General features: G+C 39.1%; 1 protein-coding gene across 12 annotated transcripts; it reads right to left on the reverse strand.

Annotated features, from left to right (window-relative positions):
• Window positions 1–91: 91 nt before the first annotated feature.
• Window positions 92–25,668, reverse strand: nfyc (nuclear transcription factor Y, gamma). Of its 12 annotated transcripts, none has more exons than XM_077195958.1 (11): window positions 25,558–25,658; window positions 17,230–17,339; window positions 16,943–17,011; window positions 14,453–14,566; window positions 11,525–11,620; window positions 9,859–10,035; window positions 4,729–4,800; window positions 2,759–2,914; window positions 2,518–2,625; window positions 2,234–2,293; window positions 92–1,079 (listed from the first exon to the last, which is right to left on the reverse strand). In XM_077195958.1, exons 2-11 carry the CDS (start codon window positions 17,326–17,328, stop codon window positions 960–962), a joined length of 1,071 nt encoding a protein of 356 aa, XP_077052073.1. In that variant the 5' UTR covers window positions 17,329–17,339; window positions 25,558–25,658; the 3' UTR covers window positions 92–959. The 12 variants fall into 12 exon arrangements, with proteins under 12 accessions (XP_077052073.1, XP_077052070.1, XP_077052068.1 ...); XM_077195955.1 differs by having other exon boundaries at window positions 92–1,082; XM_077195953.1 differs by having other exon boundaries at window positions 92–1,082; window positions 16,943–17,014.
• Between the last annotated feature and the right edge of the window lie 533 nt (window positions 25,669–26,201).

Below are 26,201 nucleotides of genomic sequence, written 5' to 3' on the forward strand. Positions count from 1 at the left end.
ATCATGCTGGGAGTCATAACTACATGCAAAACAACATGACCATCAATTATAATATGAAAAAACAAGAGGGCAATAAAAAAAGAAAGAAGAGTTGGTATTAAAACAGTTTATAAAAAAGTTTTTTTTAATTTACTTAAGCTGTTGTTTTATCAAGTAGGTAACAGTGGAGCAGTTCGATTGCAAGGGGCAGAACAAGTCTCTTCAAATCGGTTTCAGAAAAAAACAAAAGGAAAGCACATCAATTACCTGCACACATTCACACGAAGAGGACCATTCGCATGTAGAAACCCCAACAATAAGAAGCCCTTTAACAAATACAGTGTTATCAAATTTCAAAACTATACAAGATACTACAACTGAACTAATACAATTACTATAGTTAAACTACAGAGATACAGAATGTGTAGATTATGGCTTTTTATCATCAAGTTTCAAACTCTACACATCACGAAATGGCATGATCTGTCAAAATGAATGAGGGCTTAAAAACACAAACAAAAAAGGTTGATATTTTCCACTGTACAGCTGAGAAGTGCCCTCCTGCTCCAGTTTCACAAGCCACTATCACTGAACACATCTGAAAGCATAATCTCTACCCACATTCACATTAAACTATGAAACAAGGACATATTCTACCTATACTGAAAGGAAGACAGTGGGTTCATACTTTCGCCATATTGCAGAAGACATATAGTTGAAATTCATATGGCAGAAAGCAAATCTCTGCCACTACACACTGATCCTTCCATTACTCAGTACTGTATTAAAGAGACCCACACTTTAACAAAACAGCAAAACAGGTCATTTGGACGGTAAGTAATGAAGATTAAATGTAAAGTTTATTATTCGACTGCTGAATTAAACGGAGAACTTGATCAGAATATGGCATGAGATGAAGGGAGGTGGAAGGATGTTGGTGTGCGTTTGAGCTCCGGTTGAGGGTGTCGGGATGAACGGCCTCAGTCTGCGCTGACCTGTGTGTTGACCTGCCCGTCGCTCGTCTGACTGGTGGACTGAATGAACATGGGCTGGGTCAACTCCTGTCCCGCCGGCATCGTCACCTGCTGGATCTGATACAGCTGTTGTAGAGCCACACATACACAAAGAGGGATCCATGTTACTGAACTCGGACAACTGCAGTAACTCAAAATAATGGATATATATATAAATTACCGAATAATAATAGAATAATGTATTTTTTATTATATACAGGGCTTGACATTAATACCCACCAAATCCTACTAGCCACTTTGGCGGGTTGAAATTATATACATAATATACATTTATCATTTGTTGTCTTTAAAAAAGGCTTCTGAAATAATAAACTCGCACCTAAAGTGGTCGCACATAAGCCACCTTAAGTTAATTGTTGCTGATTATTGTGCATAAACAGACAAATACACACAAAATAAATGTAAAAATGGCTAGTTTTAGCTAGTATTCACGTAAACACAGTCACTTCTGTTTTAAGTGAACGTAAACAGTTGAGAAAGAAAATGCATGTGTAACAGTATAATGGATTCGTGCGTCAGGTCTTAAGGTGACAGCAGTCAAATCTGCTGCCAAACTATAATATTAATATTAAAGAGATAATATTATTATTAAAAATATCTATATGACAGATTTTACCCATGGTATCGATGTCAAAATTGTGGCCAGTAACTTTGAAAAACCACTAGCCACAGTGACTGGTGGTGAGCAAAAAAAGTAATGTCAAGCTCTGAAAAAAATTATTATTATAATAATTATATATATATATATATATATATATATATATATATATATATATATATATATATATATTTATTATCCGATATTACAATAATATTCTAAATTTATTTATTATAATATATATGCATTTTTATATTTTAATGCTAAGATTATATATATTTCTATAAATTAATTCTTCTATTGTGCAAGAATGCATTAGATTTATCAAAAGTGAGAGTAAAGACATATATAATGTTACAAACGATTCCTATTTCAAATAAATTCAATATAAATTCTATTCATCAAAAAATCCTGCAAAAAAACTTTCAGCATTGATAATAATCAGAAATGTTTCTTGTGCAGCAAAATTCAGCTTTGATCAGAGGAATGAATTGCATTTTTAAAATTTTTCTAAATAAAGTTATTTTAAATTTTAATAATATTTCACATTATTACTGTTTTTACTGTATTTCGATCAAATAAATGCATTTATAAAGCCTTAAAACGTCAAAAAAGTCATTACCTGCCCATCAGTAAACTGGTTGAACTGTTGCTGACCCTGTTGTACTTCCGTCTGTGTAATCTAAAGAACAAGATCACAGTCATCATTTCCATTGCATTCATCAAATGAAGGAAATATGTGAAATGCACATCTGCTTAAAGATAAAGTGTGTGACTTCTGTGCCATTAGGGTCACAAAACAGCAAAAACAATGACTTTTTAAAAAAGCTTTTATGAACACTCCAGTTGACACTGTAAACCATTTTTAAGGTACGCATGTGATTATTTAAAGGTTTCATGCTTTACCTGCTGAGCGTTTGTTGCAAGTGTCTGTATTTGTCCTTGAACAACCTGTGTTCCTGAGACGGGCTGAGCCAAGCGAATATACTGCAGCTGGCCGGTGTTGAGCTGCACCTGCAGGACACCACAAGGGGGCACTATCATTACCTCCAACTAAGGGTTATGCTACAATCCCCATTACCTATCTATAAACCAAACTCTAAATCACAAACTAAAAAGGTTTGTGTTATTTCTCATCAGTTCTTACTGGGATCTGCTGGATCTCTCCCGTGTTGGTGATGATCTGCTGCATGACCTGCATGGTCTGCCCACCCGACTGTGCCGCCTGCGCCTGTCCCTGCGAGGTGGCCTGCACGATCTGCACCTGCTGGCCCTCGCCCACCTGCATGGTCACAGGAGCACTCTGAAAGACGAAGGAGGAAAGCCATGAGGGTGGGACTGCGGCTTTAAACTCACATGCAAGTTGCGTTTCATCCTGGCACCAAGTCTCTTTCAGCATGTACACTGGAACAGACGAGCTAGCATTAGCATGACAGCTCACACCTAACACTGCCCTGTGGGCTTGGAAAGCCTCCAAAAGAAAGTGAAACTAAAGACGTGTTGAGCAAAGGGGAGAGATGCAAGACTGTGACCGTCGAGCGGAGAAACCTGTGTGTGGACTGCTGAGGTGTGACAGATGATCTCTCCTCTTCAGGAACTGACACCCGATAGGCCAGAGCAATTTACTAAGCAGCACAACTTCATCTGGCCTGAGACGTGCAGTGAACTCATGTAGCATCAAATAGAGGGCATTTGAATTGCAGATTTGGCCGTGTGAATAATATCTGCTTCTCTTTTTGTTTTGGAAGAACATGGCGACTTTAGCCTTTAATTATCCACTTAGCGAATCTATTATATCAGAAACACTACCGTTCAACAGTTTGGGTTTACATTTTTGTTTTGAAATAAGTCCTAAGTCTCTTATGCTCACCAAAGCTACACTTATTCGATCAAAAACAGTATTAACATTAATACTGTGAACTATTATTACAATTCAAAGAACAGTTTTCCATTTTAATATATTATAAGAAAGAATATATTATATTCTTGTGATGCAAAGGTGAATTTTCAGCATCATTACTCCAGTCTTCAGTGTCACATGATCCTTCAGAAATCATTCTAATATGCTGGTTTGCCGCTCAAGAAACATTTCTGATTATTATCTGAATTATTATGTTTGTGGAAACACGTTTTTAAAGGAGTTTTGAAACAGAAATCTTTTGTAACATTAAAAATGTATTTTCTGACAATTCTGATCAATTTAATGCATCTTTGCTGAATAAAAGAATTAATTTCTTTAAAAAAAAATGTTTTTACTGGCTTCAAAGCAAGAGCGTTTTTTAGCGAAGGGAAAGATGCCTTTGGTGTGAGAGACCCGGGTTCGAATCCACTGCGAGACACCAATGTGTCCCCGAGCAAGACACTTAACCCCTAGTTGCTCCAGAGGCGTGCGACCTCTGAAATATAGCGATTGTAAGTCGCTTTGGATAAAAGCGTCAGCTAAATGAATAAATGTAAAATGTAAGATGCTTGAAGATTGAACACTTAATGTCCGTAGTGTTTTTATATATAATAACTGTTTTTTTCATTGCAAAATGGTACAAGGCTCCTTTTGAAATTTCACTTACAGTAACCACAAGAGTGAAGCTCAAATCAAAAAAACACTACAACATAAATTACACCCATATCGAAAATGCAAATTTTGAAGTTACTTTCATTTAAAAATAAAGTATGTTTCTAATAAGTGACTAGATAAGAACATTTGGGGTGTGAGTATGTGCAGTTTACGCTTTAGGACAAAACATTCAAGTAGCGTCAATTTATGTTTATCACAGACCTTTTTTACTCAAAAATTGAAAACCCCCAATTATATAAAACCCCATAGGAAAATCGAGGAAACCAGTGGAGAATAAGTCTTCCGGGTTTTGACGTCACCCCTCTATTACATGATATAAACTATAAACTAACCGTCAGGCAGTAGCACTGTATTACCATACATCTGATTCTATATAGTGCATTGTTTAATGTATAGTACGCGATATAGTACTCAAACTGGGAAATTTTTACTATTGAATTGTGCTTTGAAATGTAGTTCTTATTTAATCATCGTGACAAAAAGCCCTAAAAAGCTCCTTTTTGGGGCAAAAGGAGCCATTTTTAAGGGTTGGAGGTGTTTACCGTGATAGGGGTCGCCTGTGATTGAGCAACTTGCACCTGCTGTAGCTGCTGCATGGTGGTTCCCTGCAATACCTGAGGAAGACGAGGAAATAATGCCAAAAAGAGATAGTGAACAACAAGCAAGCACATGCAAAGCGCATACTCAAACATCACATACAAAAGCAACAAAAAAGGCAGTGCACTGAGAATCCACAAATAGTGTGGAGAAATTAAAGCGTGATGCATCACATGTAGTATGAACAGACTTTAAAGGCATGTTCACAGCATATCCACATTTTTGGGATGGCATAAAAACATGCATAAGGCTTTTTTAATTAAATAAAATTAACACACTAACCCTGAAATGTCGCACTGCAATATTTTCTTTATAAATAATAATTATTATTATTTACAATTTAATAAATAGTTATTATTTACAATTGGTTTTAGTGTGAATAATTTAAGTGTGAAAAATTGCTGTGAAAATAAGACAGACACTGTGTTATTCTATAGTTTCAGATGTGGTGTGAACAGGCATTTACTAAAGCAGAGTGAAGATGAAGCCGTCTGTACAGCAGATGAGTGACAGCTCTGCTGTAAAATTCAATGACAGTTTATGAAAGTTTTGCATTTGTGGAAATGAAAGCATATAGCGGCACAAAGCAGTGAGCAGACAGTGAGATGGAGCTGAACTGACTCTGTCCTCAGGTATGAAGATAAAACCCCAGTAACAATACATTTTACTTAAAGGGTAAACAAGTGAGCTTGAACAGAGCGCATGAAGGAAGAGGTCACAGTCTGACAAATGTTTTGTCAATCGTTCAATAAACATGTGGTTACCTTTTTTCATGTGCATTAATTCTCTACACCACTGTTTTTCCATAATCTTTTTTTTATTTCCTATGTAGATATACCTGTATATGTAGATATACAATGTTTTTCAAAGTTCAGTATGGTGTACCACAAGGTTCAGCACTAGGACCATTGCTGTTCACTCTGTACATGCTACCCTTAGGAGATATCATTAGGAAGCATGGCATTCACTGTTATGCTAATGATACTCAGCTCTATATTTCTTCATGCCCTGACGAAACTTACCATTCCACAAAATTAACGGAATGCATATAAAAAACTGGATGACTAGCAATGTCCTACTACTTAATTCTGAAAAAACAGAGATTATAATTATTGGACAAAAAACGTCCCCACGTAATAACCTAGAATACTGTCTAACACTTGATGAATGCTCTGTCAAGTCTTCGTCGTCAGTTGGGAACCTGGGTGTGCTCTTTGATACCAATCTTTCATTTGAAAGTCACGTGACTAGTATCTGTAAAACCACATTTTTTCATCTTAAAAATATATCTAAATTACATCATATGCTCTCAATAAAAAATGTAAAACAATTAGTTCATGCGTTCATGACATCAAGGCTAGATTATTGTAATGCTCTACTTGGTGGTTGCCCTGCACACTTAATAAACAAATTACAGCTGGTCCAAAATGCAGCAGCTAGAGTTCTTACCAGAACCAGGAAGTACAACCATATTAGCCCGGTTCTGTATTGGCTCCCTATTAAACACTGTATACATTTTTAAATATTGCTGATTACTTACAAAGCACTAAATGGTTTAGCTTTCCAGTACTTGAGCGAGCTCTTAACGCATTATAGTCCTTTACGTCTTTTGCGATCTCAAAATTCCGGCCAGGTGATAATACCTAGAATATCAAATCAAATTCTGGCGGTAGATCCTTTTCCTATTTAGCACCAAAACTTTGGAACAATCTTCCTAACATTGTCCGGGAAGCAGACACACTCTGTCAGTTCAAATCTAGACTAAAAACACGTCTCTTTGGCCAAGCATACACAACACATTATAGACTTCTATAATTCAATGTTAGGCTGCATAGTTTAGATCAGCCGGAACCAGGCACACTTCCCATAAATCCTGGTACATGATAAGAAGGATGGCGTCTACGCTAATATTAGTCTCTCTTTTTATCCCGAGGTTTTACCGCAGTTATGCAGATCTGATCAAGGACCAGCGCCTGGACACGACGACAACTCAGTCCTGAAGTGTCAAATAGTCTCTCCCCTGTGAAGGCCTCCATCCCTTTACCTCTGTACAGATAAAACGTTGTCGGGATAATTCCGGTTCACATGGCTACGCAGACGCAACAAAAAATTCGGTATTATAAATTTTTAAGGCCAGAAAAGTAGTTTGTTGAGGGTGGATTTGGGAAGGACTACACGCCTGCGCACATATAGATTCTAACGCCCATAACCTATTGACTGGACACGTGATGTGCATGTGCGTGCCGTCTGCGTTTTCACGGATTTGCGTTTTAGAGGTTTGCGCAGAGATAACGGATAATCATTTGCACCTTCAAACCTATTTCAGGGAGTGCGTTCTCGAGACACCAGACACTGTTTTATGCGGATGGGCGGCCACAGCGCGTTAAGGGCGTGTTTTTCTGCTAGAACTGTTAATAACTAATGATCTTCGCAACGGAAGTGAATCAATCAAAACTAACTTTAGTTGGACAATAACTTTATCCTAGAGCTGTGGTAAAGCCTAAACAATCTGTTACGGTAATTTCTATTATCACTGTAAAGCTGCTTTGAAACAATCCATACTGTTAAAAGCGCTTTATAAATGAAGGTGAATTGACTTGACTTCAAAGAAATTTCTTCTGCTCACCAAGACTGCATTTATTTGATCAAAAATACAGTTAGAACACTAATATTGTGAAATATTATTACATTTAATATTTATATACATATAATATTATACATTTAATAACTGCTTTCTATTTGAATATAGTTTAAAATGTAATTTATTCCAGAGGTGTAAAGCTGAATTTCCAGAATCATCCTTTAAAAATCTTATATTTTTGTGGAAACAGCGATACATTTTTCAGGATTATTTGATGAATATAAAGTTTAATGTATTAATGTACCCTGTACAAAACAGTTCACATGAACAATGTCACAAATTTTCTTATTTGATTATAGACCTAGAAATCGTCTACAAACTTAGGAATGTCAAAATCAAGAAAAATACTTGTTTTAATTTTTTCAAAATCTAAATTTCCAGGTTATATTTTGAATCTCATTTTCAGTGTGGTCTGACATTCTGAACCCCACTGTACATATTTTTGCAGAGCGCTCTTAAAGGTGACTGCAGCACAACTTTGCCCAAATCTGACAGGTCAGCAAACTGCAGCTTGCTGAAGCAGCACTGATCCATCCACCAAAGGCAAAAAAATAGCAAGAAAGTGAGAAAGAGCACCTTCACACCGTTGGAATTAAATTAGTAAAAGTTAACAAAATGAGAGACTGACTTGACTCTCTAACATTCACCTGATAGCAACGTGTGAATGATACCTCTGGGCTTTCAATCTTCACCAATCATGTTTAAAATTATCCTGTAATGGGCTGATCAGAGTAATCGGGGCTCGAGTGTACGTACGATAAAGTTTCAGGCTTTTGTCCACCAGACCATAGTGTAATATACACTAGGGTAATTGCAAGGGCAAAAAAAGTTCTCCAAACCTCTAGACACCAGTTCTCTTTCCTCCATTGAAATATTTCCTTTTGCAACAGGAAGTTTGGGTGGGACATAGCGAAAGAGTAGTCCATTTCTTTTAAATAGTCAAAAGGCTTTAGTTATATAATAGCCATAAATCATGGATTGCCATTTGCTGTGTCATGCAAGATGAGCCATCAATTTATGAGTAAATTTGTTGATTACTTTGCGACTGCTAAAATGGTATGAATGTAATGCGAACATACTATATTCACTATACTGTCATTGTCATGTGATCTACCAGCATTACAAATACTCTACCGTGGCCTCATGGGCCACACTATAGAAACTCACAGGAAATAGGAAAGTCAGCTTGGTATTTTTCGCCTATTGTTTAATAAATATTGTGAATTCGGAGTTACTAATCTTTTTATTTACAAACTGTTTTTTGCTATGTAGTAGGGTAGCCTTAAACTTATAGTTCACCCGAAAAAGGAAATTGTCATTATTTATTCACCCTCAAGTTCTTTCTTCTGTTGAACTTACAGGAAGATATTTTGAAGAATGTTGGTAACCAAACAGTTGCTGGTACCCATTGACTTATATAGTATAGAATAAGAAAGTCAATGGGGACCAAAAACTGTTTGGTTACCAACATTCTTCAAAATATTTTCTTTTGTGTTCAGCACAACACAGAAATGAATGCAGGTTTAGAACAGCTTGAGGGGGAGTAAATTATGGCAAAATTTTAAGTTCTGGGTGAACTATCTCTTAAGGCCCATTCACACCAAAGACAATAACTATAAAGTTTATAAAAATCGCTCTAATTCTATGAGAATAGGGAAGTCCACACAACCATAACAATAATGACACAGAAAAACAATATTGTTTATCAAGATTAAAGAGCTCACATGTTTACAGGTGCAATATGTAATATTGACAGCGAGCGGTACTGCAATCCAAATTCAAAATATTTCCCCAAGAGTTGTTTCCTCCGCAAACTCCTCCTCAGACTCGACACTCACACGTTGGCCAGATTGAGGAAACACAACAGGAACGAGCACAATTGACAATGGAAAGTGATGAACCTTACACTTTAAGTTAATCAGCTAATGAATACATTTGCAATGTTTTATTGCAGATGCTTTTTCCTTTAGGTCAGGTAGAATCTGTGATCTCTGACCCAGTTCATTTGTTGGCTTCCATGGCTGAAATAAGCTGTGTTTTCTGCCAAACTGTCAACCTGGGGTGTCGAAATACTATTAGGTAAATTGACAGTGGGCAGGATCACATAGACCAAAAAATAAGCAAAACTTTCCAACCCGAAATACACATTTCAAGTCTGTGATTCAAGGCTGTATCACTGTTTTTCAGAGAAACAAGTATTTGAACTTGCCATCTTTCCTAAATCTCTATAAAAGTAGCAGACTACATAAATGCACACATACTTAAACTACATACTTATAATAAAAAGAATGTTATTGTCTATTGGTGTGGACACTATTACAGTTATTGTTATATTTATCTTTCCCGTGTGAACGGGTCTCAAAGCTCATTGTTTGGGGCTAGAATCCATATACGCACTACGTCCTTGGGTTTGTGGAAAGTGAGCGGGGATTACCTGGCCCTGCTGGGGTTGAGCGATGATAATCTGCCCGGGCTGTAGTGTGGTGGCGGTGGGAGCGGACACCTGTTGGCCTTGCTGCTGACCTTGGACCTGCACTGCACTGGGCTGCTGCGCCAGAGTGAAGTAATACTGGACCGGCTCAGTCGGGGCGACAGACTGACGCACTTCCTCCTACACACAGGCACGTTTATAGAGAAATTCACATCTTATGTTGAAGAACACTTCAGCAGGATCGTCACAAATGCAAGAGAACATACACAATCCCATAAACACACACATGAAATCAAGAGTTCATAACAAGGCCTATCTGCAGGTTACATCTCCATAAATTATTTTAGCTCTGTAACACTAGAGGCAGGAGAAGGATAAATAACTTATAGGCAAAGCAAGAGCGAGTAATGCAATCTTCTAGCTGGACAGAAACAAGACCTTTAGCTGCAGTCTGAGGCATGAACTCCCATACTCAACCGCAGCATAATGGCAGGTTATCAGCTGTGCTATTCTGACACACAAACAGTAGGAATACTCAAACGTTTGCACTAAGTATCTTTATATTTTCTCCCCATGCATTCCTGAAGATCTATTTGTGACAAAGAGGGTAAACATCCCTCTCCCAGCTTGATGATGTCACAGCTGAGAGTGTAGGATGTTTACACACCTGGTCCCACACACAAACACAGTAGGACCTTTATGGCCCTCAGGTCGAACAAAGACTGGTTTGGCTGAGCTAGGAGGGCTTGGATCATTGGATATATTGCTTCCTTCTATATGTGCTGAATGTCAGTTGTTTCTTCTCCCTGTGGTATTTCGAGTTACTTGTATGCGTTTCTGTTTTGTTACTAGAAAGACATTTCAATTTAAAATGTTTTGTTGACTTTATAAACAAAACCTTTGTCCGATGAAAAGACACTCAAATTATTTGAGAATCCAGGAATCTAACACATTTTGACCAGTGTACTTCCATGATGTTCAGGAGTTACATCCAAATATATACATGCATACAAACAATGTATTAGTTTATATTTATAAACTAGCTTTAACTAGAAGAGAAATGAATTTATATTTTATATAAACCTTGAAAGTCAGTTCAGATGTTCAGTGGCATTATGTCGCTAATGCGGTCAATAGAAGCATTTGAGGGACGTGCTTAGAGTGTGACTGGAAAATAATCTACATTGTCAATAAAAAGTACAATTTCTTTTAAAGAGAATACTAATGTACTTTTCCTAAATTTCATGTACTGAGTTGTTTCAACTAACAAGAATAGTTGGTAAAGCTTCTGAGTGACTGGTGGGCAAAAAGATGAATTTCTCACCCTGCCAATCATTGTTCTACTGCCAGTGCTGTGGCACATAACCACACATGGTTGTTTTTTTAGTCAGGCCCATGGTGCTATGGCCACATTCATAAAATAAACAGAAGAAATGAATAACTTTGACATCTGGTTGTGCAGAGATAGGCGAAGCAGAGCGCTGCAAACATCCGACTGAAAGCCTTCACAAACCCTACACCCAGCTTCCAGTCAAGGATGTTTACAGCGCCCCCAGGCTGCCAAACACAACACAGCACACTCTTCTCTTCATAGACGCTGAAGAATATAAAAAGAACATTGTAGACGCCGGTCAATTTTGACAGCTTGAAGCTTCTCTCTTTTCCGCACCTGTCGTTTTGGAGGCTTGAGGTCATCCCGTGGGACGATATCAATGAGGAAGTCAAACTGGTCAAACTTAGTGATGGCCATGGCGATGTCATTCCTCTGGAAAACAGAAAATAAGACCAGAGAGTCAAAACGAAAGACTAAAACCACATGTAACAAATGCTCACAGGAATGGAGGCATTCTCAAAAAGGATGACGCTCAGTGATTTGAATATAACATAACATATAACAGACTGGCTTCATCAATCGTTCTTGTGAACAGTGACACCATCTCACCCCAGACTGCCTACTAGCGGTATTTTCCACAGGATATTGGCTGCAAAGACCACCCATTGTCACCCCCCAGATCAGAAGCTATTTTTAGCCCCATGATTAATATCTGGTGGTGAAGGGTCACATCCATGCAGTTGTTCCATTGACGAATGTTGTCGTGGCGACACAGATTGGCATGATGCCTTCACAATGGAACTGTGGGCCAGCTGCAAGCTCACAGGAGGAGCGCTAATACAATCTGCATATTAAAGAGACGCTCTAACAGTCATTACAGCTTTGTTCAGTGACAAAACCTGTTGCCGAACACCACGTCGGATGACACGGGTTGCTATATTGCAGACTATTAACTTTACATTCATTCACATTCATGTTTACTTCCTGTGTAACATATTCTGTTTAATAGCTAACTTGAATCTGTTGATTTCACATTTGAACTTATTTGGGTTTATAGATATTATTATTATCAACACAACCAAGGGTTCAACAGGGCACCATTTAAAATCCAAGTTAGGCATAATGAGTTAATAAAAAGTAAGTGGATCATGGGAGATGTACTTTTAGACTCTACGCTACAGTGGAACAGAGATAAGCCCTGGGGTGCTTGTGTGGTGGGCTCTTCCCATAAACGGACAAGCTGTGTCACGACTCCAGCACATGCAGCATTAGGAGGAAAGTTTTTTTTACTTTGCCGTAATGGTTTGGACTTATTTACGTGAAGAAAATACTAGGAGCTGGCTATAGGTGTGATTGCATTAGCGAAATTTCAGCGAGATTTCACAGGTCAAAAAAAAAATCCCAAATAAAATCGGTTGATTGTCAATAGTGTAGCGATGTATAAAGCACAGCTCAAACATAACTCACTTCCACACCAAGCAGCTTTCAGAGAATTTGAGTGATCAACTTGAAAAAGCGAAATCTGAGTGGGGAAATGTTTTGCCCTTACATGACGGCACAGATCACTATTGAAATGACATTGAAAATTCAATGAACAACAGTAAATGTGAACTAATCCTGACATTACACTTTATATATGTATTTATGCATTCTAATGACTGCAAGTACTGACATTTCACTCTATTTGAAAGAAAACATCAGAAAAGTGATTGACAATGTCACTGACTCTTAATAATAAGATTTTTATTTTTTTTTGGACAAAGATGGTGAAGGAGACAGGAAACAAAATGGGGAAATGGCGGGTGGGATCAGGAAATAACCAGAGCTAGTCTTAAAGCAGTAGTTATCTTTTTATAAAACTTTTGCTGATAATTTACTCACCCCCATTTCATCCAAGATGTCCATGTCTTTCTTTCTTCAGTCAAAAAGCAAATTAAGGTTTTTGATGAAAACATTCTTGGATTTTTCTCCATATAATGGACTTCATTGGGTACCAAACGGTCCAGGTCCAAATGACAGTTTCAGTGCAGCTTTAAACGACACCAGATGATGCATAAGGGTCTTATCTTGCGAAATGAACGGTCAATTCAAAAATAAATAAAAAAGTTTAAGTTTTATAAGCACAAATGCTCGCCTTGCTCTCTTCTGTGATGCACGTTCGTGACTCTCCTGTTCGAACTTGTTCATCAAAATGAACGAATCTTTTTTCAAGTCATTTCGTTCATTCAATGAACGAAATGACTCGAAAAAAGATTCGTTCATTTATCGTTTCGCAAGATAAGACCCTTATGCATCGTCTGGTGTCGTTTAAAGCCATTTGAAGCAGCACTGAAACTGTCATTTGGAACTTGGACCGTTTGGTACCCAATGAAGTCCATTATATGGAGAAAAATCCTAGAATGTTTTCATCAAAAATCTTAATTTCTTTTCGACTGAAGAAAGAAAGACATGGACATCTTGGATGACATGGGGGTGAGTAAATTATCAGCAAAAGTTTAAAAAAAAAAGTGAACTACTCCTTTAAAGAGGACCTATTATGCCCTTTAATATAGTCTTAATTTTGTTTTTGGGCTCTACTAGAATAGGTTTTCATGCTTGATAGCTCAAAAAACGCATTATTTTTCACATATTTGAGATTGTTGCAGCTCCTCTCTTCCCAGCCTGTCAGTAACACTCCGTTTAGTTCCTGTATCTATAAAGCCCTTTTCTTCTGAAAAGCCAACATGCTCTGGTTGGCTGAATCAGTGTGTTGTGATAGGTCAACCTCTTTGAGCGTGTTTCGTAAAGGTCACACCCCTTACCATAACCCACTTAGATACAGGGTGGAGAAAACAGCGTCTCTTGGATATGATGACAACACACTACTAATGCAACTCAATCAGGCCTTGTTTTTGAGTTTCAGGGAGTTCAGAAACAGTGCGCACTGCTATAAAGAATATTCCCTTTGGAGTGACTTTGTGCTTTGTAACTTTGCAGAAAACAGCAAAATTACACACTAAAAGGAAGGTAAAAATATAAAAAAGCAAATTGAATTGAAATTGAACTACTATAGATAACGGCCATTGGAAACATGGGTTAGCGAGTAGTGCTCTGAAATACAGAGTGGCACTTTTGCAGAGATGACCCGTTCGAAGCAAGCTCAGGGTCATTTCATGATCCCACCCACAATCTTCTCTCTATCGTTTCCAAAAAACAAAACAGGAACAAACAAACAAACAAAAAAGTCTTAGAGGAGACTGCTTTTACTCAACTGGCATGACTGACCTGAAGTGTACGCCGTTTGTTGTCCTCAGTGTGGATCCAGGCTCTGAGAGTGAGCTCTGTGATGAAGATCTGTGCCGCTTTGGCAAACAGCACCGGTGCCTCAGCACTGATCATCTACGGAAGGTTACCAAAGCAAATCAATAGAGGGGAGATTAAAAGAACGACACATACAATCCTATCCAGACACTCACTACACCCGTGCCCTCCATGTTTCGGCCTGGCCTCAGACAAGTGGACACACAGTGTCCAAATAGGCTGCATCAAGACTTGACCCAGGGTCTTGTCCATGTCACTGCTCCTGAGCTCTTAATTGCCTTGGCTTTTCTTTCTTCCCACTCTAAGCTGCAGGTTATTTTAAGCATCTGGACATCACCCTGACCTGATGCCTGCTTCCCACGCGGCTAAGGCTATGTGGGAAGATCATGTCCTGTGGCCTCACCAACATCACTCAAAATATATATATAAAAAAAACTTTGCACTGAACAACTGAGAAAGAAACAGATGTCTGTCTTCTTTAAGGTTAAACCAGCTAATTACAAACATTGAGGGTTAAACTATTAAGCAAATACACCAACCTTTATGTCTAATAGTTCTTATGTCTAATCGTTCTTATGTCTCTCGCTCAATGAAACTGAACTAAAAGGGCATCAGTGTGTCTTACAACCACTTACTTCTTGGCTCACATCACCACATGACCTCACTCTTTCGACAGTATTGATGCCATGCAATTATTATTTGTACTTGAAACTTTGTTCATTTGCATGTTGCTTTGTTAAAGCATCTGGCAAGAAAAGTAAATATTGGTGATACTACTATTCAGTGTTTATATCATACCCAATATCAGGCTGATTCACAGTAAATGGCCAGATGACTCAGTTGGATAAAATAATTTCTCTTCTCACAATGAAGTGCTCTGAAAAGAGGGGATTATTGCTTTTGTAGTAGTTCAAATTGGGCCTCACTGCAGCCAAAGCCACTGAAAATATTAACTTTGCTTTTGGAGAAGACCACAAATATATTCAAATTTTGATTTGAAGCCTAAAAAATCAAATAATACACCCAAAATTGTAACCCATCTTTGCTAGGGTGATGTGGGAGGTTACCAGAGCATTGTTAAGAAGTCTCTAAAATATTGATGTATGGTTGCTAGTGTCTTCTGATGGTTTCTAGGTGACTGCTGGGTCATTCTAGGTGGATTAAAGCTCCTAAAGTAATGATGCACCAAAAAGATAACTGTTTCTGTTTGAATACGACCCTCCAAAACTATTTAATATTTATTTCTATAACTACCCCAAAGGGTTCCTAGAAATGGAGCTCTCCATCAAAGTCTCTGGGAAATATATATATATATTTTTGGCTGTCTTATTTTGGCAGGCAAGTCAGATCGCTTAAGACTAGGGGTTGAACGACTTCAGAATTTTTAAAGTCACCATTTATGTGATGAAAGTCGAGTTGACGTCGACTAGTTCCTGATGATGCAATTATGAACAAATAAGCCTGAATCGTCCTCGAGCTGAGACGCAACCGCAGGTTTTCTTGTTCACAGATATGGCATATGGCTGCACACAAAGCTATTGATCCTACATAGCAGTTTATTTTTATCAGTTCTTTTGTATTTGAGTCGTTATATTTCTCACAGATTTCTGCTCATCCTAAATCAGATAGAGATAAAGTAGCACCGTAAGGATTACATTTATAGGAATGCATTAGTGAGAGAGCAATTGCGTGTGAATTAATTCTTCCTGGCAGTGTCTCTCTACTAACAGTGAAGTTGTGGGTTTTAGTTACTGAGAAATATATGCTAGAACCTTTCAGTTCTAAGCTATTTTCCTGATAAAATCACAGAACAGTGTTGCAATACATTTATGCGTTATTGAATTCTGTGTACATGCGATGTGCGAGCTGTGCGCGTGTTACAATGCAGCACACATTAGTTTAGAATGGCGATTAACTTACGTGTACAATAAGCTGTTTAAAACGTGCATTTACCCAATTTTGATCATTAGGGTCAGGCATAAACATTTCATGTGGAGCACTCTTGGAGTATGCATTTATTTGTCACTAACTGTTTGGAAACGGAGCGTAAAATATTTCTTATTCCGTTTCGTCCTCTATAGGCCATGGCCAGCAACTAGTCAACGTCAAGCTTTAAGCATTAAAGACGACTAGTCAGTACAACCCCTACTTAAGACGCAATAAACCTCTCCTCAAGCTACATGATTTGATGCATCATTCATGTCTGTAAAACAAAGAGTGCAAAACATGCAGAACATCAATACTTACGACCAAGAATTTGAACAAACCTCAAACTCTAATTCGGAGTAATAGTAAAGCTTGCCATAGCAAACTCCACTAATTACTGACGCAACTGGCCATTTGATGTACAGCCGACAAACGTTGGGCTGCTGCTTTCTCAAGAATGAAAGACAGGAAGCGTGCTGACATCAGCTTAGACTTAACTTAGTGTTGACTCAGCTCGCCTGCTCTTACCTTCACATCCTCATCCAGTTTCATAATTTTCTTGATGCGAGCAAGTGGAAGCTCTTGCACACGGAAATCCTTCTGAAACAGTGCGAGAGTGCGTTAGAGGAGAACTCACAATAACATTATTAATACCTATTAATAAACAGAGGTAGACTCCTGTTGAGGTACTACATAGTTGGCTAACTTGCCTGTAATTTTCCAATAAAGACTTTTTTTTTGTTGGAAGAGACCGTGTTTATACTGTATGCGATTGCGAATAAAGCAGATAAAAAAAAGCTAGGAGAAACCCATACCACGGTAAGATTCCTGATCTCTTCCATCACTCTGGGCCAAAAGGTCTGTAGGCTCTGCTGGGCATCGCTGCCGCCTGCTCCAAACGAGTCTGCCGACATCTCCAGATCTTCTAAAAGATAAAAAGGGAGAGAAAACAGAAAAATTCAGGGTTAATATTCACATAAAAGCCTCTTAATTGAGCTTTTTGAGCTTTGAGATAATAAACCACATTATACACTGTTTAGTTGGAGTTGAAGAAGTCTGAATAATTTTGTGTGATAGCCCGTGAGCACTACAGTAAAATGCCTGGTGCAATTGATGATGGGGTGATTGGTTAACTCAGGCGTGTGTAAACTAAGCCAGGAATCCATATGTGAAAAACCTGGAGAACAAAGTCCTGTGCCAGTGCCAGTGACCTGAAGCCTGGAGTGCACATCTGGATACCCAAATAGCTTTGGAGCCGGACCAAACGTGTCGATCTGACAGTACTGCTCGGCACTGACGCAACGGAGACAATCCAAACACAAACTAACACAAACCAAAAATGCAAGAGGAGCAAAGCTGGCAGGTTACTATGGCATGCGAGGAATTCTGCAGGCAGCCTGCCTGAGCTTGCGCTACCACGGACGCTACAAAGGATTTCTCTCTTTCTCTGGAAGAAAATACAGAGCCTGAAATAGCAGGGTGGGGTGCCACAGGAGCGAGGCAGTAAAAAAGTACTCGGACTCGTGCAGTTCAGCCATAATCCAATAACAAGACAAACTGCCAAGGGCTTAATGGAGGGGGAGCAGTCGGACTGCCGAGCAGCCTCACTATGTAGGTCAAACGGAGGAGCAACACAGTAAAACGTGCGTGATCACTGGCAATAAGCGGCGACCTGCTTTTATCTCTTATTCCTTTTAAGAATTAGGATGGTTAAGATCGCCATGTGATCGCAAAATAAAAATTATGTTTAGTGTCACAGTCTTTATTTGCCTTCAAAACAATCATGATCAGTGGCATTAGACAAGCACAATACAAATCAATGAGTCATGTGACTCCACTGTCAATAAGCTCCAGACTCATTTCAGGCTTGACTGAAGCCATCAACCGTCAATCAAATTTATTAAGCATACATATAACAAGAAAAAATCACCAGTGGCCGCTCTGCTGCTGAGAAGCAATTGCATCAGGTGTCAATCTTGTGATGGTCTTCCGCTGTACATCTGCGAGTGCTGATGTTCCAGTGACGGACTGATAACGAATGATAATTTAACTTCTCAAATAAGACCATTAAGAAAACTAGCTGGCTAATTAGCAGGCGATAACAGCGGCAATTACTGTCACGGACCAGGGAAATTGTGAGGCAAATTAAATGAGATAACACTCCATTAAAGGAGACATAAATAGGTTAAATCAAAGCTCGCCTCGACCAGCTGCTTGAGTGGGAGCTATTTTTGACTCTTTTAACCAGATTGAGACACACAACCTGAGATGGGAAGAGCGAAACCTCTGACTTAGCATTGTGAGTAGAAAGCTTGTTCTTTTGAGGTTAGAATGTTTTGTATTGTGTTGAAGCAAAATAATAGTAAAAAAGGGGCTACTACCATTGACTTGGGTAAATGACAAATAACTGTCCATAAAAAAGAATAGATTTTTTTTTAAGTGTTAGGACCTTTCAGGTTTTAAAATATTGACAAGCTTGATACAATGAAGCAACAGTTAAACTTAGTAAGCCCTGGGTAAGGTTTTAATTTCTAGAGTTTTCTCAATTACTTGTAACACCTTGACATTTTTGACAATTTTCATTCAAAAATTAAAAACATGCTAATCATAGATGTGTATTCAAATAATTGTATATATGAATTGTTTTTAATGCATTTTTACATATGTTAAAGATACAAATAAAACAAGCAAGTAAAAAATAAATAAATAAATAAGTGTCATGTCATTGTCCCATCTGCAACCTTAATGGAACTACATCACAATATAATTCATTCTAACTTCAGACTTGTAGACGGAAAATAAAAAGGCAGGTTAAGCTCAGTGCAACTCTTAGTCACGATCGTCCTTCAGCAAGTCAGAACGCAACGGTGGTGTTGGATTTCTCCTGATCTGTTCGGTTGCCTCGACGGCAATGACCGCTGACTCTTTGTGTCTCAGAAAGTCAATGCCGCTAACAGATGCTGAATCAGCAAGAACATCACTGCCAGCCTGGCTTTCATCGTGCAGAAGGACTGCAGCAAAGGAACGCTCAAACATTTCAATGTGATCAAGGATGAGCGGTTCTCAAAAAACTTGAGATTTCACAAATAACCCCCTTGATGAGAGGATGACTTAAGCTGGTTGTGCGGCAGATATTTAAAGGTTGGAGAAAGTGTGGCCTGAGGCCTACAAGAAGGAGAGTCATAAGTGGAGAACGTGCAGTGACAAACACAACAGAATAAGTTACCACTGGCAGGACAATTACCTTTTATACTATAGTTTGGGCTTGTATCTTAAGCGACAGAAAAAATGTAGAACAATCTCTTCCTCGTGCTGGAGAGATTCAGATCAGCTATGCGGAGAAGACGATACCAGGGTTGTGGATGCCAGTCGTTGTGTTGACTTGAGATGTAAGCTAACGTCAGACATTGAAGCTCACCTCTAGAGTGAGCCTAATTTTAACAGCCAGGACTTGAAAAGCTAAAAAACAATAGACTTTATTTCAAAGTCTGCTTTTTTGTTTGACAAACCCAAATCAAACTTAACCCGTGAACCGAGAAGAATTTTTCATCAAATTTTTTGCTCACATTCCTCATCTCAAGCATGCCTCCCCTAGACGGTTTAAGAAAACCAAAACGACATGCATACCAGACAATGCATGCACACAGAAGAAATACAATCTTATCTGAAATGGGGGCATTCCAGAGGGCAAACAATAACATAAAAAACCCTCATGAACAGGTGAAGAAAATAATGGAAAGAGAAAGATGTGTTAGAATGACAGTTCAGAGCTTTTAAATACATTTAAATGAACTTCAAACTCTAGTTTCAGTCAGGTTTCCGACCAATAATGCGACAATGTCTGGGTTTCGCCCAGCATGTATTTGTTTCTATTGCCATACCAGCATCTGTGTCTATTTTCATGGCAAGATCAATGTATTTTAAAAGAAACAAATAGTAGTAACATACAGAGGTAATGAAAAACAACAACTGACAACCAACTCACATTATAACAAACATTACATAAGATTTTATTATTTTTAATATTTTATCAAAAAATTTTGATAATTCCTTGTGATATGTTTTTGAAAACATCCATTATAGAAATTTCTAAGTAAAAAGATTGCCTCTTGGCATTTCCCAGCATGTATTGTATCAGACTACTGTGATGTGGATTTAATTCTTATTAAAAATTATCAATCACATATTGTCATGTATAAGCCAAGCTCAGCTACGTAAAAAACCTGCACATGTATAACTTATTGACAGCATTTTTTAAAATGCATTATGCCTTGTGTCATGTTTACTTGGATAGGCTTTGCTCAACTATAGAAAAAAAAATGCATATAACATGTAAACGTATTTACTGACAACTCTTTTTACTATGTATTACATGTCCCTAAATTTAAACCAGCCTAATTAACTAAAATTACAGCACACAGACCAAATGTTTTCTATGATCATTCTGTCATACAGAAAGGTCACATTTCTAAAGGATTTATAAACTACACAAACATTCACTCAGAAAGGCCAGATGATATAAATATAAAAAACACAAAGCCTGCTGCGGTTACTGGTTAATCATCGACTCGGACACAACAAAATGCACCCAGGTACCCGGCAATGTATTACAAATTAACCGACAAATAGCGGTTCTTTTTCGGAGCAAAAAATATAGGGGCTGGACAATAACGCCACTCTGATCTCACGGATCAATCACTCCAAAGTTCCCCTTGGTTCGGCCTCGCGTCGACTCCAGGAAGCCGTCCCTGAACTCCCAAGGTCATTTGGCAGTAAGCAAGTATAGGGGGAGGGAGAGAGAAAGAGTGAGGGATATTCTATAGCACAGAGAGAAAGAGAACGGAGACTGGTTTTTCAACTTTCACTGCAGCAACTTGGCGACCCTAGTGTGTGCAATGATGGCGTCCCTAGAGAAGCGTGATGGTGAATGGCCCCCTCTTGTCTGTGCGCCTCTGAGGGATGCACTGTCCTCTTGGTCTCACACTCTCTCTGCTGACAGATCAAATGCGGGAGCCGCTCTCACATTCCTGTGACCTTCATCCACCGATAGGCCCGCAACGGCAAGGTGTGTTTCGACGTGCCGACGCCAGCACCAGAAACCCAACTCTAAACTTCAAAGGTTCTGTACTGACATTTCAAAACAACCTAAAGTGCAAAGCTCCGGGAACGAGAGGGAATGTGCAAAAACGTTAGTCAGGTGTGACATTTTACCCTTGAACATTTATGCAATCTGGTGCAGTAAGGAGCTAAAATGATCAAATCTAAACCGAACACATCATGCTGAGACACAGCAGTCAAGGCTCTACCTAGAGTTATTTTTAGTAACTCCTTTTCCCAAAAGGACCATAATACCATCACTAATGGAAACTTTCTAATGCAGAAGCGGGAAAGAGACTTTAATCCGATTTGAATTCTGTGACAAGGTATCATGTGAGGACAACCATCTGTACATTATGAACTAAGGGGGCGAAGAGTCCCCACATAAACCCCAATCCATGCTGGTCACGTAGAGACCACAATCCATACTGGCTTCTGCTCTTTCTCACTGTCATGGGAGTGTAAACAAGCCATGAAACTGGGCCTTGAAAGGTGAAACGGGACTAGCGGTCCTATGCAGCCATGACCATCATCTCTATCTGTATCTAACCATCACAGATGTAGTGGAGATACTCGACAGCACAGGACCTTCAAAAAGTCCGAAGTAAACCTGAACAAGATGAACTTAGAGGTCAACTGCGATCAAAAAGTACGGCGTGCAGTTCAACGCTGGAAAGTTAAAATTATGTATATGCAAAACCAGTGAAATTACCAGCTAGTGATTGTTTACATCATGTCAAACATTAGTAGTCAGGTTAAGGACTTAAAAATGAACAGGAGAGAAAACACAAAGAAGTACACTCAGATTTCAAGCAAGAGGAAAAGTAGAGGACGAAAGGAGGAGGAGAAAAGCGCAGCGGAGGACAGAGGAAGCATCCCATTACTGCAGCGAGAGACAGAGAGAGAGAGAGAGAGAGAGAGAGAGAGAGAGAGAGAGAGGGAGAGAGGGAGAGAGAGAGAGCTTTAGTGTCTGATTGCAGTCGCAAGTCATACTTACCCCATGCCCTTTATATGCTGTGCCGGAGAAAGACATCTCGAAAGTCTCCATAAGTGTCTCTATTCCACAGGCTCTGTCCCAAGAGGAGACAAAAGGCTGTGTGGGATAGGCGATCCGCCGCTGTGTTCAAAGCCCCGAGCTGAGGGGAGTGCGATCACCTACCAACACTCCCCCTCCCCCCCCCCCCCCCCCCACCTCCCCCCGAACCCTCCCCCTTCAACTAGCCCATCTTCTTCAGCCACCCCCCTCCCCCCTTTCCTAAACACACAACCCCCTCCCATTCCTCCCCTGTCCGAGTCCCGTGAAGCCGCCTGGAGCCTGGAGTTGGCCTCTGCCTGGCAACCCTACTGTTTGTCTTTCAGCTGACCCCTGGCTCTGCGAGTGACCGGAAAAACAGGCAAGAAAGTGAGGGAGAGGTGAAGAAAAAGGGAAGGATGAAAAGAAACAAAAGTGTGAGAGCAATGCGGAGCTGTAGAACAAGTCGGAACAAAAATCTCCTGACTGCTTTCCCTTTAACACTCGAGTGTAATCAATCTAGCTTGCTAAACGATACTCTCAGCCCGCCTGTCTTTACGATCCCACCCCCTTGGTGGATTCTTCAAATGAGCCCGAGTCGATCTCTGCCGCTATTGGCCGAAACATCTGTCATTCCCCTCCTCCCTGCTGACCCTCTCAACTCCGCCCCTTTTCACAGACACTCAACTTCCTGTTTTAAGTTACCTTGAGCAGCAGGATAGGGGTCAGGGAACGAAAAGAACGAGAGAGAAAAAAAACACAAGACAAAAGCAGCAGAAAGTTCAATAAAGGACGCGGGGAGAGCGGATGATCGCCTCGATTAGTGAGCCTCGGAAAATCTGTCCCCTGCAGATCGTCTTCTCTACTGTGGCTGGATGGAGCCGGACTGAACAACTGACTTCTCAAACAACTGTCCCTTGCTTATTTACAATGTCAAACTAAATGTCTCTAACGCCCGCCCCTCGGAGGAGCGCAGTGGCTGGGCGTGCGATGATGCAAATGAGCCCACAAACACTGATTGGCCCAGTGCGATCTCAAAGAGGATTCCGCATGCTATAGCCGCATGATTTAAAGTGGAAAGTCACTCAGGTCAGACTTGCAGTCTCATTTGAGTGCAGGGACATGCATGCAGTGCAGCACATTCAACATAAACTCGACGTTAGTCGTGTCATAAATAAATATAAAGTTGACTGACGGGTTATGTGTACCCATACAGCACAATCTCATCATGAGACCAAAAATTATGCAAGCTATGCAACTATAATTCTATAACAATAACTTATTTTTTCAATTTTCTATTGGTTATTCCTTAAAAAACAAGACTATTGGTAAAGAACAACAAGACAATGGTCGCTTTTACGGTGTTTTTCAGTGTGTGTAACAGTCAATATGAATCCACATAATATTGAATGTCACATGAGAGCAAAAGATCTCCTCTGTGCTTCAAATATTGGTCATGTGAATTCGCTACTTTGACCGACAGAAAGCTGCTTGGTTTGAAAGTTTTGTAGGCTGTGCTTCACACATCGCTACACTTTTAATAATTTTACTAATGTGACCGCACCTTAACTTGCTGTTCTTTTGAATTGTACAGCATCCTACTGGTCTCTTTATTTCCAGAAACTTCATGCCCCCACATGCAAACTCGCCTACACATCCTCCAATTCACCAGTCTTGCCTCTTTTAATTATGTGAGAGATGAAAATCAGAATGTGGGCAAAACTTCACACTGTATAGATGAAAGCCATTGCAGCAACTCAAAGTGCAGCAGCACAATCCTTACTACACATTGTTGTTATTGAAAAACATCTAGAAGGCAGGTAAATTATTTACAGCAACAGTGCTGAAAGATTATGGCAACAGTTGCCATGAATGCCATTATGGTTCTTGTAAAATCAAGGTCAATAAGGAATAATTTTGCTTGAAAGGCTCACCGATGAATAACCTGTAATGTAAATAGTGAGTTAATGTGCCAGACCGAAATTGACCTCCATTTAACCTGGTACATTAAAAACATGTCAGTTAACGTCTTAAATTACAGCCATTGCTAAATATCATAATTAATGCGTTCGTATTTTACTTTATTTTTCTATTCTCATTCAGTAGAAAAACAAGTAGAAGCGTACGGTATTCATATCTGCACTATACGATGACGCCAGAGGCACATTTTACAAAATGAAAATACACGGAATAAATTCCATCACGAATAAATCACATACACAGAAAATTAAATTAAACATCTGATAAATAGAAATATGCTGTAACGTTACATGGCCACAATAACAGTTGTATATTCCGTTAACGAAGTCGACAAAGCATTTGCAGGCTAACAGTTACCGGGAGATATGCTAAACGAAACCATACACACAATCAGTATATATGAAACCCATAATGACCGATTTAATTCTAATTGTGAGTAATTTACATCCCCAAATATCTACAGTCAACAAGATTGTATGGACAGATAATGATTATTAAAAGAGCGGCATAAATGTAGGAGACATTGCTCGCTACATTAGCAGGCCGCATCGACTGTGACTCTCGTCAAATTAGGAGAAGTGAAATAATGATGGTTTCGAAGGCTTTGAGCGAGTTTTCCTAAAATATTTGTAAAGCGGTGTAAAGACAGTCTAACCAATAAAGACTACGTTTGGATCTGTCCTTCAGACCAATCAAACCTCGGACTAGATTCCACCAATCAAGGTTTCTAGGGGTTCTGGTAGTTAAGAAACTGCCACCATTTAGTCTCAAAATGATCAAGTGAGCCAATAGAAGTCACTTACACTAGAGACCCAAAATGGCGACTAATGTCTAACAGTTTCCTGACCGCCTCCATTCCCTTCCACTAGCCACCAATAAGCGCTTCAGAGAGCGAGGAGGGAAATGGCGCCTATGTTCATCCTCCAAAACAATCGTCCATTGGATGAAAACTTTTATTGGACCACGAGCTCAAAACGACACCCGCTTTATCGAAACTGAGTGGTAGATTGAAAGCGAACAGTAACGCAGCAAAGTGCTTAATTTGTATACTCACTTTAGGCGGTGAAATCGTAGTGTAGTCCGGTTCGTCGTAATATTTAATTTATTTGAGGCTCTTACAGCAACCAAGATGGCCGACGATTTGACAACTTTTTTTTTTAAAACCGGAAGAAGTGCTACGTTTGCTGTGACGTACTCGCCGTTGGCGCCATTGAATCTGAATGTTCCTCAGTTCTGGCCTGCACATCTCATGTATGCGTTTGCTTCGGATATAACTTTCATAGCTGCGGTTTAATTGTCAGCATTTCTCCCGATTGTCTCCTTGGAATCAAAAGAAAAAGAGTTTCTTCTCTATTTCATTATTTTGAAACAAAATAATGTGTGCATATGTGCGTGTAATTTGTGTGTAGTAAGTTACATACAAGATCACAACATATCACGTGTAATATGTATGGAGGAAAATTACCCTTGTATTAAGTACAAAGTAAACAGTTAAAAACGATCTTCGTTATAAATCTATTATAACTGAATCCAGTTTTGTATTTAGCTGTTCACAAAAAACGAAGATACCATTATGTGATGTCTGAAGAAATAATTTACAAAAATTATTAATTTACAAAGTTTTGGCACTTCAGCACAGTTTGAAATCAGGGCACTAAAACCATTGTTATATCTTATACAACCAATGTTTATTTAAAA

Source organism: Siphateles boraxobius, unplaced genomic scaffold (assembly GCF_051911475.1).
Source record: "Siphateles boraxobius isolate OS27281-9 unplaced genomic scaffold, OSU_SipBor_1 35, whole genome shotgun sequence".
NCBI classification, from domain to species: Eukaryota; Metazoa; Chordata; class Actinopteri; order Cypriniformes; family Leuciscidae; genus Siphateles; species Siphateles boraxobius.

Coding starts and splice junctions, on each gene's coding strand:
- nfyc (XM_077195953.1), bottom strand. CDS start 17,328: ATGTCGGCAGACTCGTTTGGAGCAGGCGGCAGCGATGCCCAGCAGAGC. Junction 10,036..11,524: donor TCAAGCCTCCAAAACGACAG/GTGCGGAAAAGA, acceptor GCCTGTGTGTAG/GAGGAAGTGCGTCAGTCTGT. Junction 2,915..4,728: donor CACAGGCGACCCCTATCACG/GTAAACACCTCC, acceptor TTCGTCTTTCAG/AGTGCTCCTGTGACCATGCA.